The sequence below is a fragment of the Acinonyx jubatus genome, chromosome B1 (assembly GCF_027475565.1).
Source record: "Acinonyx jubatus isolate Ajub_Pintada_27869175 chromosome B1, VMU_Ajub_asm_v1.0, whole genome shotgun sequence".
Lineage (NCBI taxonomy): Eukaryota > Metazoa > Chordata > Mammalia > Carnivora > Felidae > Acinonyx > Acinonyx jubatus.
In genome coordinates, this window is record NC_069382.1 from 96941626 (window position 1) to 96956050 (window position 14425).

At 37.6% G+C, this 14425-nt stretch overlaps 1 protein-coding gene across 1 annotated transcript in view; it reads right to left on the bottom strand.

Annotated features, from left to right (window-relative positions):
- Nucleotides 1-14425, bottom strand: part of FAT4 (FAT atypical cadherin 4) — a 173623-nt gene that overhangs the window by 35632 nt on the left and 123566 nt on the right. Inside the window, exons 8-9 of the mRNA XM_027064111.2 lie at nt 7034-7284; nt 703-5052 (exon numbers count right to left, since the gene is read on the bottom strand). Coding sequence (XP_026919912.1) covers nt 703-5052; nt 7034-7284 — 4601 coding nt within the window. The remainder of the gene's footprint in view (nt 1-702; nt 5053-7033; nt 7285-14425) is intronic.

Sequence of the window (14425 nt, forward strand, 5' to 3'; positions counted from 1 at the left end):
TATTATGCTTCTAAAATGTCAAGGTAAATTGTGGTTCAGTTCTGTTGTGATTTTGCAGAGAAGTCAGGTATTATGCCTTCTACCTGACTAGTAGAAATACATGGCATTTTAATTTCAATCTTAACACATTGCTCTTGCTGCCCTCAAATATGGATCAAATTTCAGTAATAATGATAATGATTTTAAAAGATCATAAAAATGATGAAGATACACCAAAAAAAAAAAAAAGATGACGATAAAATAAAAGAATCAACAACCATTGTTGACATATTTAGGACATCAAATGGTCCAGGCCTTATGCCTTAGACTTGAGAACACTCTTATTTGAAGACATTATATGGTTTTTGCTCTTGTACAAGACATTTAGCAGATTGAGAGCTTAAACTCTGGAAATAACTGTGTAGGCTTACCACCTGACTCTATGACAAATCTAGGTCATCTTAGAAAACTGACTTACCTTCTCTCTCCTTCAGCTTCGCTATCTGTATAAACTGGAAAATATTTATCCCAACCTCATGGGTCTCTTGTGAAAAGTAAGTAAAATAAATACAGGTAAAGTCCTTAGAACAGTGTAGGCCAATAGTAAGTACTTAAAGCATTTGCTATGATTATGGAAAACCATTTAAAAATGACAAAACACACTGCTTTCTACTATACTTGACATGACTAAAGCCTTAGTGAAAAAGCCAAACATTGTCATACCTGTGTATCCAGTTTTGCAAACACAGTTGAAGCTTCCTGGAACATTTTGGCAGACAGCACCGTTCTTGCAGGGACCAGGCAGGCACTCATTGACATCTCTCTCACAGGCCCTGCCAGTGAAGCCATCTGGGCAGCTGCAGGAAAATCCTCCCACTAAATTGTGACAGGTCCCACCATTGTGGCAAGGGGATGGAAGGCATTCATCTATATCTATTTCACACCAGCTACCAGCATAACCTGGCAGACACTTGCATAAGAAAGGCCGCAGAGGTTCGTTTGCCACAATGATGACTGGGAGACTCTCGTGGCTCTTTAATACAGAGCTCACAGCCAGTCTTCTTATACAGCTCCCTCCATTCTGACATGGGCCGTGAACACATGAGTCATGATCCACAGATTCTACCTTTACTCCACTCTGCCGGAGAAGGATCTCTTTGATGCTTTCAAAGAAGGTGGCTACACCACTGGGATTCACATACTGATTATTGTTTCGTTTCACAGCTGCTAAAAGAAATGTTCTATTGTTCTCCTCGTATGCACCATAAAGTTGCACAGCAGTCCCTAAGCCTGTCAGTTGGGAACTGGCAATGCGTAGAAAATGAAGGTAGTGGTTAGTCAAGAAGTCCTTTACTGTTGGAATGCTGAGACGCAGTAGGATGCTGTTATCCACAGTAGCATTAGAAAATCCAGCAAAGAAAACTCGGATATTGCTCGTGACTGTGCTGTGAACTCCATCACTGCTAAGGACAGTGAGATCAAATGTGCCGTCTGTTGACCTTGGCTGTGAATTCAGATCACAAGTACCCCTTGGAATACTGAACAGGCTTGTAACTCCTGAAGTAAGGGAGCAGTGGAAGGTATCTAACACATCCGGATCCTGCGGCTTCACAGAGCCTAATATCCCACCAGGAAATAAATTGCCATAATAATTAACAAATATCTCCACAGTCCGAGACTGTGAAGGATTGTCATTTTGGTCTATAACTGTGATATGCACGGTTCCTGTGGAAGACATTTGAGGAACACCAGAATCCCTAGTAATCACAGACAGGTAGAAGTCTGCAATCTGTTCTCTGTCAATCTCTCTGGTTGTGCTCAGAACTCCAGCAGTATTCAGACTAAAATAATTGGTGGCAGGACCTGTGCTCAGCAAGTAATAGGTAAAAGGGCCTTGATTTGGAGGGAGATCAGGATCAGTGGACTGAAGGGTCATCACCAGAGTTCCTGGGCGTTTGTTTTCCATAACTTCACCTTCACTGATGGTCAACATAGGTCCATTATCATTTATATCTTCTAGGGTAACTAACAGGGAGGCACTTCCTGTAGCGGAGGGGGTCCCTGAATCAATAGCCAACACCGTGAGATTATAGACAGGTAGGGTTTCTCTGTCTAGTTCTGCTGTGACAGTGATCTGTCCCGTCTGTGGATTAATGGAAAAGGCACCATTTTCGTTCCCTGATCCAATGAAGTAAGAAAACCTGCTCCAGCTGGGGACAGAGTCTGAGTCAAAGGCACTGACAAATGTCACATGGGTTCCAGTTGGGACCCCTTCACTGATCTGAACACTGTAGATGTTTAAACTAAAAATGGGTGGGTCATTGGCATCAAGTACAGTGACGTTTACAGTGACCTCGTCTATATCGGCACCTCTAATGCTGCCAGAATTCTTGGCCAGTACCTTCAAAGATACCCTCTCTTCTTTTTCCCTATCGAGAAGGCCAGAAACATAAATCTGCCCAGTCTTCTTATTGATCTGGAAACCCTTCTTCCTACTGTTACCAAAAATCAAATAGTGTACCTCCCCATCGGTGCCCAAATCCCGGTCGCTGGCAAACACTTCTCCAACAATTGTGCCTTTGGGAGCTGCTTCTGAGATTTCAAAATAGTAAAGTTTGGAAACAAAGCGAGGCACGTACTCATTTGTCCCTTTTAATTGTATATTAACAGTGGCAAAACTGCACCTTTCTTCATCAGGGACATTGAAGGCTTTCACAGTCAGATGGTAGCTCTGCTTGGTTTCAAAATCCAAGAAGCCTTGAGTGGTGATGACTCCTGTGTTAGGGTCAATGACAAAGAGGTCACTGTCAGATGACTGGACGGTGTATGCAATCACAGCATTGGTTCCGGAATCAGCGTCTGTAGCATTTAGGTGGATGACTGTTGTTCCACTTGGGGCATTTTCCAAAACAGTAGGGAAATATTCATCAGGGAAGAATACTGGAGAATTGTCATTCACATCGATCACATTTACAGTCACGCTGCAGTAACCAGTTCTTGCAACCCATCCTCCATCTGTTGCAGTAATAGTCATCTCATGTTTCTGGCATAGCTCATAATCAAGAGCTTTGGCTAGTGTTAACATACCTGTGGAGGAATTGATTGCAAAAATGCCTTCTTCATTTCCTGAAGAAATACTGTACCTAATTAAGCCATTCATCGCTGCATCTCTGTCTCTTGCAGAAACGGTTCTGACAATGGCCCCGATATTATGGCTTTCAGGGATGGTTGCACTCATGTGACTTTGAGAGAATTCGGGCGTATGGTAGTTTTCCTCAGTGACAATTATTTGAACAGTTGTTTGGGATGAAAGCGGAGGGTTTCCTTTATCTCTCGCGGTGACAGTAATCACAAAGTTTTGATTTAAGTCAGAGATCAGGGAAGATGCTACTGAAATCCACCCTGTACTGTTGTCCAACTTGAATTTTCCCAAATGATTTTCATTAGAAATCAGATACTCCACTTCAGAATTCAGTCCAAAATCTCTATCATCTACTGCTGTAACTTTGATTAACTTCGTACCGACTTTAACATTTTTGGTGACCGGAGTAAAATATTTACCTTTAAGAAACTGTGGTGCATTGTCATTACTGTCCACTGTGTTGATGGTGACTGTTGTCTCACTGAGTAATGAAGGATTACCTCGATCTGAAGATGTCACTATAAAACTGTGTCTGTTGATGTTCACATTACTGGTGCCACTGACATTTTGGTATTTTAAGACCTGTTTATTGAAAATCTCTCCTGTGGTGGCGTTAATCCTGAAATACTCTGACTGAGATTTTATAAAATAAAAAACTTGCCCATTTGATCCCTCATCAGGATCTGTTGCAGATACCTGAGTCACTTTGGAGCCAATTTCAGTAAGTTCAGGACAATCTAAATAGTAAGAGGGTCTGCTAAATCTTGGAGCATTGTCATTGACATCTGTCACAAATATTGTGACATCTGTACTTACAGTCCACCCAGAATCATGTGCGGAAACTCGGATTCTGTAACGGTCCGTATCTTCTCTATTTAAAGGTCTGCTAATTACAATGTCCCCTGTGCTGGGATTAATTGTAAATGGAAGACTTGTGTCCGTTATAGAATATCTACTGATTGCATTTACACCAATGTCTTCATCAGAAGTTGTGACACGTGTAACTGTGTATCCTAAAGGGGAATTTTCAGGAACATAGGCACTAAATATTTGAGAGAACCTTGGGGCATTGTCATTTTCATCTAAAATGTTAATGATGACTTTTACTGAGGTACTCTGAGAAGGGGAGCCTTTGTCCGAGGACTTTATGGTGAGCACATACTGCGATATTTTTTCCCTGTCTAACGACCGAATGCTTCTAATTTCGCCAGTGGCGTGATTAATAGTGAAACTATGTTCTTTGTTGCCATTAACAATTTCATAATCTAACTGTCCATTGGGTCCACTATCCTTATCCATTGCTGAAACAGTAAGAATTTTTCGAGGGGAGAGGTTTTCCAATATTTCAGATACAAATGGATCTTCCTTAAAAACTGGGGAGTTATCATTGACATCTAATACTGTTAAGTCAAGTTTCTCATAAGAGGATAGAGGAGGGAAGCCTCCATCTCTGGCCTCTATCCATATAACATATTTTTGTATCTTTTCAAAATCTAGAGGTTGACTAATGGACACTTGCCCTGTTAACTGATCGATTTGGAATGTACTGCCGAGATTCCCACTTGCAATATAATAGGACAAAGGTTCTCCTCTCAAGGAGGACCCAGTAATGGTGGTGACAAGAGTGCCGACTGGCTGGTTTTCAGGGAACATGAAAGTCTGTTCCTTGGCTCTGACTTTAGGGAAATCTGCCTTGTTCACAAACCTAACAGTCACTGTGGTAGAATCTGTCTTTGGAAATGAGCCACCGTCTTTTACATGTACAGAAAATGTCACTTCTGAAGCCCCATTTAGTGGTCCAGCTGCCATAATAGCTCCCCTCAGTGGGTCAATGTGAAATTTTTCAGAGTTTCTGCCCGAAAGAGAATAATGCAGCTCAGAATTGGGTCCAATATCAGCATCTGTGACTGTAACCGCAAAGACGAAGGAACCTATAAAAGATGGAGCGTACAGTTACAATCACATGGAACCCAAACAAAACATTTGATAGTGGATTAATGTATACGAAGTATTATATTGCTCCCTAGTATAACTTAATTTTCTCATGATTACTGGGAAGAACAGTAACTCCTATATTATCTCTGAAGTTCCCAAGTCAAATCTACTTAATGGTAGTCTTTAGGGGCTGACCTGCCATTTTCTAACTAAAACCCATATGGTCTACTAGATTTAATACTTTTCAGTATGCCTTTGAGAAAAGCACAGTGAAGAGCAATGGCTAATCATTCAGAATTATAGTTCCTAGGAGAAAAATTGTACATAAGACAACTTTCAACAAACATGATACTATGTGAGTTCTGCTAAGAGCTACGTTTCTGCCCAATGAAAAAAGATAATTGCTCTCTTAGGTCTTAAAGTATCTTTGAATTAACATACATGTAATCAAGTCAACAATATTTTTAATACATTTTTTAAAATTACTGTGATTCTTTAATTCACCATTTTTTGGCAAAATGCTTTTATCTGTGATCTATTATCACATGGAGACAAAATATATATACATATATGAATACATATATTCATAAATCAATTAGAACAATTATAAAGTAGTATGAAATAAGAACTGAGGAAGAATGGAGTCAATTTGGATTCCAAAAGTTAGTGCTTGGGATGAATGCCAATGAAACAGATTGTAGCAGAAATACGCAGGAAAACTGCCATAAGGACATGTTTTTGATGTACTCATTCAAAAAACCTTTTCCAAACCTGTATTCATACCCTACAGTAAAGTTTGTGACAAAAGCGAAAAGTCTTTTATTAAGGCCAGTGATTCTTATTAATTACAATAAGTCTAATGAGGAAAAGATGCTTAAGCATTACATACTCCCTTTTTATAGGGGATGCTATATTGCATCACCACACATTGGATGTAATTAGAATCATGCCTGCCGGCATCATTTCAGCTACAGGCCTTCATCAGGGATATATGACTTTGATATTGACATTTCCTTTTGATAAAAGATTGGCACAGAAATTTATGCATTTTATACTTTGAATTGGTATCAATTTGACATTCTCAAGTGAATATGAGATCAAACACCACCGAGAGAAGAGATCCTGGATCCATTTGCTTTTTCTTCTAATTAAAAGTATTTTAAAGCAAAGCAGATCAAATTAATTTGGGCCTATATTTGTATATTTTCCTGTTTGGAAACACATCTCAAAGATTACAAATGGCAGATTATTTGTGCAGTTTTTTAGAGAGCTTGCCATTTTTTACAAACAAGCAAATGAAACCAAAGTAAATTTAAATGAAGGAAGATAAATGCATATAGTGTCATATGAAAGTGGTCACTAATGTCTTCATAAACTTACTAACAGAAAATCTTCATCCATCAAAACTGGAATAAAATATTAATAATAATAATTCTTTAGAATTATTCACTCACTAAATATTTTTGAAAACCTACCTATGAAGGATTAAAATAAAATCTTCATTTTCTACCCACAAATATAGTTGAATGCTTTCTACCTCTCAAATGTTTCAGGAAATAGCATATGGCAAAAAGAAAGGAAGAAAGAAAGAAAGAGAGAAAGAAAGAAAAAGAAGCAACGTCTCTCCTCCCATGGGATTTACAAACAAATTACATACATCTCTGGGCAGAACCCTTCTTGACTATGAAGTGACTATTTTAATCATTTGAAAATATTCAAATTATATTAAGAAACAGTACCAGGAAAGATGTAGCAACTATAAAATCTTAAACACAATTGGTCTAAAATTAAAAAAAAAATCATTTATGAAGATTCAACATTCCTTCAGTTTCGTTAGTCAAAACAAGTTGAATTTAGAGGATCTATGAAGCTAAGCTGTATCAGAAATATTCATATAAAAGTAACAAAAATATATTTATAGAAAAGGTCCAATGTATAGATTGCATTTATCCATGACCTCAGAGTTGGCTTGATTACCTGGAGGAGTAGGAGACGGGATGTGTGTGACATATGGGTGATGTTGAAATCTTGGTGGGTTGTCATTGACATCAGTCACAGTGACAAGCACATTGGCAGAACTGGAAAGAGGCTCCGGGGATCCAGCATCACTGGAGACCACAACTAAAGTGTAATTCTCTTTTGTTTCCCTGTCTAGCAATGCACTTGTGATGATTTGTCCTGTGGATGGGTTGATGGTGAACTGAGAGTTTCCACCAATGATTCTATAACTAAAGAGAACAGAGATGGGCATATTTTTTCTGGTGTTCATATTGTAGCATCTATTCACTACAATTTAGAAACTGAGGCAGAAATGTAAAAACAAATCATTAGAAGTACAATCACACAACAATTAAAGAATATGGCTAGAAGATAAATATTTCAGATTTTATGTATCCTATTTACAATCTTTACTGTGAGATGTCCAGTGAGCTCAAGCAGGTCCTCACAAGATCTCTGGATTTTTTGGATCATGCAAGTCCCCAAAATATACCCAGAGGACTATTGTGTTATAAATAAGTGAACCTGAAGGCATAAATCAGGGCCTCGCTCTAATATTGCGGTTAGTGGCCAGGATCACAAATGAACATCTGTTAAATGAATCTAAAAATTACTTTTCTGCTGTGTACCATAATAAACCAGAGAAGATCAGTTGACGATCTTATTTGTTAAGGACAAAACACTGTATTTGACATCCACCGCCTACCCAGAACAACTAAAGAACTGATTATTTATACAGAGACATTCCTGCTTACTAATTCTCTCATTTGTCATTCCTCATATGGCTATGCTTTCTTTCTTGTTGTCAGGAGAGGTATGACATTTTCATGGATATTCTGATGCTAACCAGATTGGTTAATAGGCGGGAGTTTCCTCTGAGAACACCTTCTCTCTTCTTTATGAAGAGAAAGCTATCTGTATATTCCTCAGAGATCAACTAGAAAAGAAGTAGCTAAGCTTGAAGGTTCAGAAACTGGCTATATGGTCCATTGTTTTTAGAGTTGGAGGGTGGCAAGGAAATGGATGTCTTTAAAAGTCTTCTCCTTTAGACTAACAAAGAAATGGCCTTGTTAGAATTAAATGCATGTTTCTATAGTTTGGTTTGTGCCCATGAAAACAAAGCAACAGCAAGTATATCTAACAGTAGAAAAAGGCCTACATTGCAGTAAGTGGAATGGGCATTCCTCCTATTGAGCTCACAGTTCAAAACTAACATTCAGCAATTTTATCCTTTTTAGAGAAATAATGAACTACTCGGGAGCTGATATTTTTAAAAAGGAGAAGTCCTATCGAATGATAACAAAATAGAAAAAAAAAAGGTACAGGGGGCGTTTGGCTGAGAAATGACTTCAGTATTTACAAAGTACTTGATATCACTCAGACTTTCAATACATTTTGGCATACTCACATGCCAGGATCAGCAGTAAATGAGAATAGCATTTCCTGGACCAGAAGTGACTCTTTATAAAGTATAATTACTGCCTTTATACAGTAGATATCTATTCCCTTTATCAAAATAAAAATATCACAGGTTTATAAGTGAATCAGGACTTATGAAATAATCAAATTATTTTACCCTTTCAATAAATTCTGTAAGAATCTGAATTATGAGAATTGTGTCATCTTATTCTGAGAAACCTTGTGTCTATCAGTAGATGTAGAAACTATCAAACAGGGAAAAAGAGCAATTCGTAACTCATAGCACCACAAACTTTTTTACAGCTTTATGACAGCAAAGTTCAGGGATTGATTAAATATTACCTCAATTATTCACAAATACAAATAAAGTTAAAATGATGAGAAATGCATGAAAATTTAGATTTGGATATTTGTCTATGACAAGACTGTGATGTATTAGGAAGAGCAACATGTTGAAAGGCAAATGATGTGAGTTCTGAAGTAGGCTCTAGGCTCTGAGCTATTTGTTAGCACAGAGCACGACGCGGGACTCGAACTCACAAACCACGATTCCATGACCTGAGCTGAAGTCGAATGCTCAACCGACTGAGACACCCAGGAGCCTCTCTATTTAAAAGTAATTAATATCTTTACTATTTTTAAACATTAAAAAATAAACTGTCACACTAGTATGTGATTTTTTTCCTAGACTTTACCTAATTCTGAAGTGTATCAAAAGTCTATTTAAATTTTTTAATGTTTATTTATTTGAGAGAGAGAGAGAGAGAGAGAGAGAGATTGGGAGGGGCAGAGAAGAGAGGGGACACAGAATCCAAAGCAGGCTCCAGGCTCTGATCTGTCAGCACAGGGCTCGATGCGTGACCTGTGAGACCATGACCCGAGTTGAAGTTGGATGCTTAACTTACTGAGCCACCCAGGAGCCTTCCAAAAAGTCTATTTTATATATGAAGTATTCTGTAAATGCCTCATCATATCTATAATATCAGTTTTATCTGATATATACTTGTAAGTTAAAAAACACACACATATAGAAGGGACACAAGTGGCTCTATAAGTGGATAGACATTCAAGATAATATGCCCAGGTTTGCCTTTCCTCTATCACTTGAATCCTGGTTTAGTTCTCATCCCTTCATGAAGATCTTTCCTCCTTCTCGGTCCAAAATTTCTTTTATGGGTATTAACGTTATCACATTGGGGTTTGTGCTGTCCTTTCACACCTGAACATCTATGCTGGGGTTTAAAACTCTGCAGCATCTTACCGTGTCCTTATTGTGTACTGAGCACAGGCTACAAGGCACTTTATATATGCTCTCGTTTAGGTTCAAAACAATCCTGACATTTCGGTTTTGTTTTGGATTTTTTATAGATAATGAATCTGAATTTAAGAGAGACTAATACACTTGCACAACAAAGCACACTATCTACAACAGGTCAATCTAGACTTTGAATTTGAAAATCTAGTCTTTAGGACTCAACACCCACTTGTTCTACCATACTACAGTATAAAGAAGGTAAAACTCAGCTGGAGTGAAGGCAAGAAATGCTGCACCTGCTTGCTAAGACTAAAAGGAACTAGTGCTCAAGGTGTGTGTCAATGTAGAATTGGTTTCCATTGATTTGGCTCGGTGCAAATCAACAAATATTTATTTGCAGATTCAAGAATAAGAAATTACTGTTTCAAATTATGGGCATAGACTGACACCATTGTTACCTAAAATCTAAATCACTTTTGCACTTTTAAAGCTAAAATATCACAATTTGATTTTTTAATCTTTTTTTTTTGCCTCTTCCTGACATCTACTAGGAGCATAAAGCACTATGCTGTATGTTGCAAGAATACAATAATTCAGTTTCTGTATTAAATTGTGTGCACTTTGAAACACAATTCACTTGGACATGAATTTTTACCTCACTTCTAACACTTCAATTCATAAAATTCCTTCTTTCTAAGCCTTTTCTCTCCATTTATAAAGTGTTGATCACATATACGTTCCTTTCACTTAGTACTTTGGAGCATTAAATGTAATTTCATATGAAATGCACTTGGTATTGTAATTGGTACATGATGAGGATTAAAAGTCCAGTGTTACACACATAACAGAGTATATACACATATTCAATTATAATAGTCTATCATATGTAATCTATTATAATCCATCTACATATTTAGTCAAATGGATAGGTGGACTAATTGATAGACACTTGGAGAAGTAGGTGAAAATCCTGTCCTCAAGCTTACATCCTGAATGGAAGAAAGAGATAAATACAAAACAAGGCAGTATATTCAAGTAGAAGTATTGCTCTAGTTATCCGAAAGACAGAGACCACTTTTGACTGGAGTGATTGATTAAAGGAAAGCTTTCTGTGAAGAAGGCTAAAGTTAAGCTGAGCTTTAAAGGAGCTACCCATCTTGCAATAGTGGTGAAAAGGGAGAAAGGTGGTCTAGGTCAGGAGTCAGCAAATTTTTTTCCTTAAAAGGCCATTGCTAGTCAATATGCCTCTGCAGGCCATAAGAGCTCTGTTGCAATACTCAGCTTGCTGTTGCAGGACAAAAGCAGCCGCAGACAATACATACATGAATGGGCATGGCTATATCCCAATACAACTTTACTTACAAATGCAGGTTTAGCCTACAGATTGCCATTTGCAGAACCTGGATCTAGGATACAGAAGAACTCGAACAAAGCCATAAAGCTTGGGGAAGCACAGATCCTTTTCCCAGGGGCAGAAAGTGATCCAGTGAGGCTGAAAGTTTGGCTATATGTTGAGGGTTTGTGCAGAATAAGCTCGGGAAGACGCTGGGGCCATTTATGGAGTGACTGGAATATGGAGCCTGGGCATTATGCCACAGGCAAACTGGAAGTTGAAGGATTTTGAGGAAGGGAGTATCACTGTTAAAGCTGAGCCACTGAACGCCCAAGCTGGTTCATATTACTGCCGTTGCTCTTTCATTCACTGACTCAGGCTTTGCTTCATCCAGACTACTTCCTACAGTACTGAGAGATCAATCATCATAAAATGTAAACTAGTGGTGTGATTGCCCAGCTCAAACACTTCAGTTGTTTCTCCCATTAGACACAGAAAGGTGTGTGACTTTTTTCATATGATACACAAAGCCCATTCCTAATCCACACTGACCATAACGAATCGCTTTGCTTCTCTGATATCATGCTTCTGCAGAGCCCTTTGCCTTTGTGGCTGTTGTTGTCTTTGCCTAGAAGGTCTGTCATCCCTTATTTTGTGATAAGCTACTTCTCAGTCTTTCCAGAAATCATCAAGTACTTGAAGCTTCTACTGATTTCTTCGAACAGCATCAAGTATGCTATTCTTTCCACCCATTCTGTGCTTAAACTATACTTGTTGCAAAGTACTATAATTTCAAGATTACAAAATTATCTCCTATACTGAACTGTTCTCCTTGCGGTGGCTGGAGGTCCTAACTCCTTGGAACTTAAAGTGCCCAGGACATAGTGAGGGCTTCAAAATTATACAGTACAGGGTAGTATAGAGATTAGAAACCAGAGTCAGGGAAGAAAGTTAATTTTTATTATAATAGTCCAGGCATGATGTAATTGTGGATTGAACTAGAATCTTGGCAGGAAAAATGCACAGAAGAGAATGGGTGCCAGAGGCCTTAGTAAGGAAGAAACATGAGAACTTGTCCACTGACTGAGTATAGGGGGAGAGGGTGACCCCTATCCAACATCGATGAAAAAAGCAAGACAACACCATTAAGAGAAAGCAGAATGCCAAGATGAGAAACAGGAAAGTTAGGAGCTTCTGATATGCTGTGCTCCTGCTGCCAGCAGATCCTCCAGGTAGAGATGTCACCTACAGAGTTAGAAATACAGGAAGGGGATCTCTGGGATGGAGTCGGAATCAATACCACAGATTTAGAGCCTTCTGCATAGTTTTCTGGGTGGTTGCAGCTGTGAAAATGAAATATTCTCCCTCTCCTTCTCTCTCTAGCTCACGCTCTCTCACTTTTCTTGCTCTCTCGCACTTTTGCTCTCACACACACACCAAAAAAGAAAAAAAAAAGGACTGAGAAAAATATGATGGGGAATATCTAAATACTTTGCAAAGAGAGAAAGAGGAGATTAGAAGGTAAATTAGAAAGTGTGGTCAGAGATGCAGAGTGAGAAATAAGAGATAACATTTCCATAGACACTGACGAGAAAAAGAAAGGTTAAAAAGAAAGGATGATCTGTGGTGCGAATATTGCAAAAGGTAAAGGAAAAGACTCAGAAAAAGTCACTGAACTTGGTAAATTTCAGCAGAATCTTTGGATAGATTATTTTTTCATAGATCAATGGAGGAGAAAAACCAGTTGGAAGATTTTTGGGAAAAAACGGCTGGAGAAAACTGTGAGATAATGACCCAGTCTGGGTCAAAAGTGTGATATAAAAAAAAAAGTGAGTGCAAACAGCAGTTCTAAGAATATTGGAATCATTCATTCAATGCATTTATTTAGGTGTCAGTCACGACTATGGTGCAGATGTTGTGAAAGGAAGACTATATTAGGAATAAAATGGATATAAGAAGATTAACAAAAAAAAACATTAATTTAACGAGTTTTGGGTCCTGATAATTGTATGAGAGACATTTATGCATATTAACTGATTACATATATACTACTTGGCACATAGTAGGTGATCAATATATATTTAACTCTCACAAATTATAAAATAACAATTCTTATCTCCACTTTTACTGATGGATACACTGAGCCTTAGAGACACGAACATGACTTTTCTAAGTCATGGTAGGTAAATAAAAAAACCAGCATTCAATACCAGATATTCTGAGGGTTTCCATAGGGATAAATACATGATTCAGGGAAGAGGGATGATTTGAAGATTTAAGAGAGAAATGCAAAACCTGTTAAATTAAAGATGTGGAGGAAGTTAAATGGGATGGCATTAAGAGCACAGAGTAAGGGACTTGCCTTTGAATGTTGACCCTGTCAATACAATTTTGTAAGTTTCCCCACTGCTATGACATAAAATTAGAAATAAGGTTTAAATGGAGATTTGGTCCAGTTGGGATAAAAAGGGATACATTTCCTTAAAAGCTAACTTTGGAATGAGTGTCTGTCTGGGAAGCAAATATGTAAACCAAAGACTAGGAATTAATGCAGTCTAGTTTACTAGAGGGGAAATATTAAAAGTGAAATAAAGGGTATAACTCACCATCCATACAAATCTATAGTTTTATCAAATGGGTAGAATGAAAAATATAAATAAGTATTGGTTGGGCGATTGCTGTGTGTAAGATTATGGTAGACTATAAGGGAAAAGTAACAATATATGACACATAACAGGTTGTGCTATTAGAGAGCCCACAAGTAGTTGGGTAAATGACTTACACTGTAATATTTAAATAAGCAACATAAAATTAATATAAAATAGCTCTGTTAACCAGGAGAATGGGTTTGCCCCAGATTCTATGCATAGCGAGGAGCAATGAACACCTAATATAAAAGTGTATTATATTCCATTAAAAAGATATGAAGCCAGAGTAAATAAGGTTTAGGTTGGCATCACTACTTATTTTACCTATGAAAGTATTTTAAATTTAAGCTGTAATAATTGTCTGTCCTAAGTTAATTTAAAAGTGAATTTAATAATTTTACAAAATAAAAATAGCTTCAATTTTTATATTATCTGACATGACAGTCAATGTAGTCATTTAAAGATTTTTGCATATGCATTTTATAGATTTCAGGGCATGTAAAAGTATAAAGTTAATTCTCTCATATTAAAGGAGGAAAAATATTCAACCAGTCAACCAAACAACCAAAAATCAAAACAATCATTTCAAAGCTACCAATACAACTGTGTAAAACACTCTGGAAATATTGACAGGATTTCCTAGACCGACTTTCCATTGATCACCATTGCCCACAAATGTAAGATCACATGTAGCAGTGAAACTTGGACATATGCTA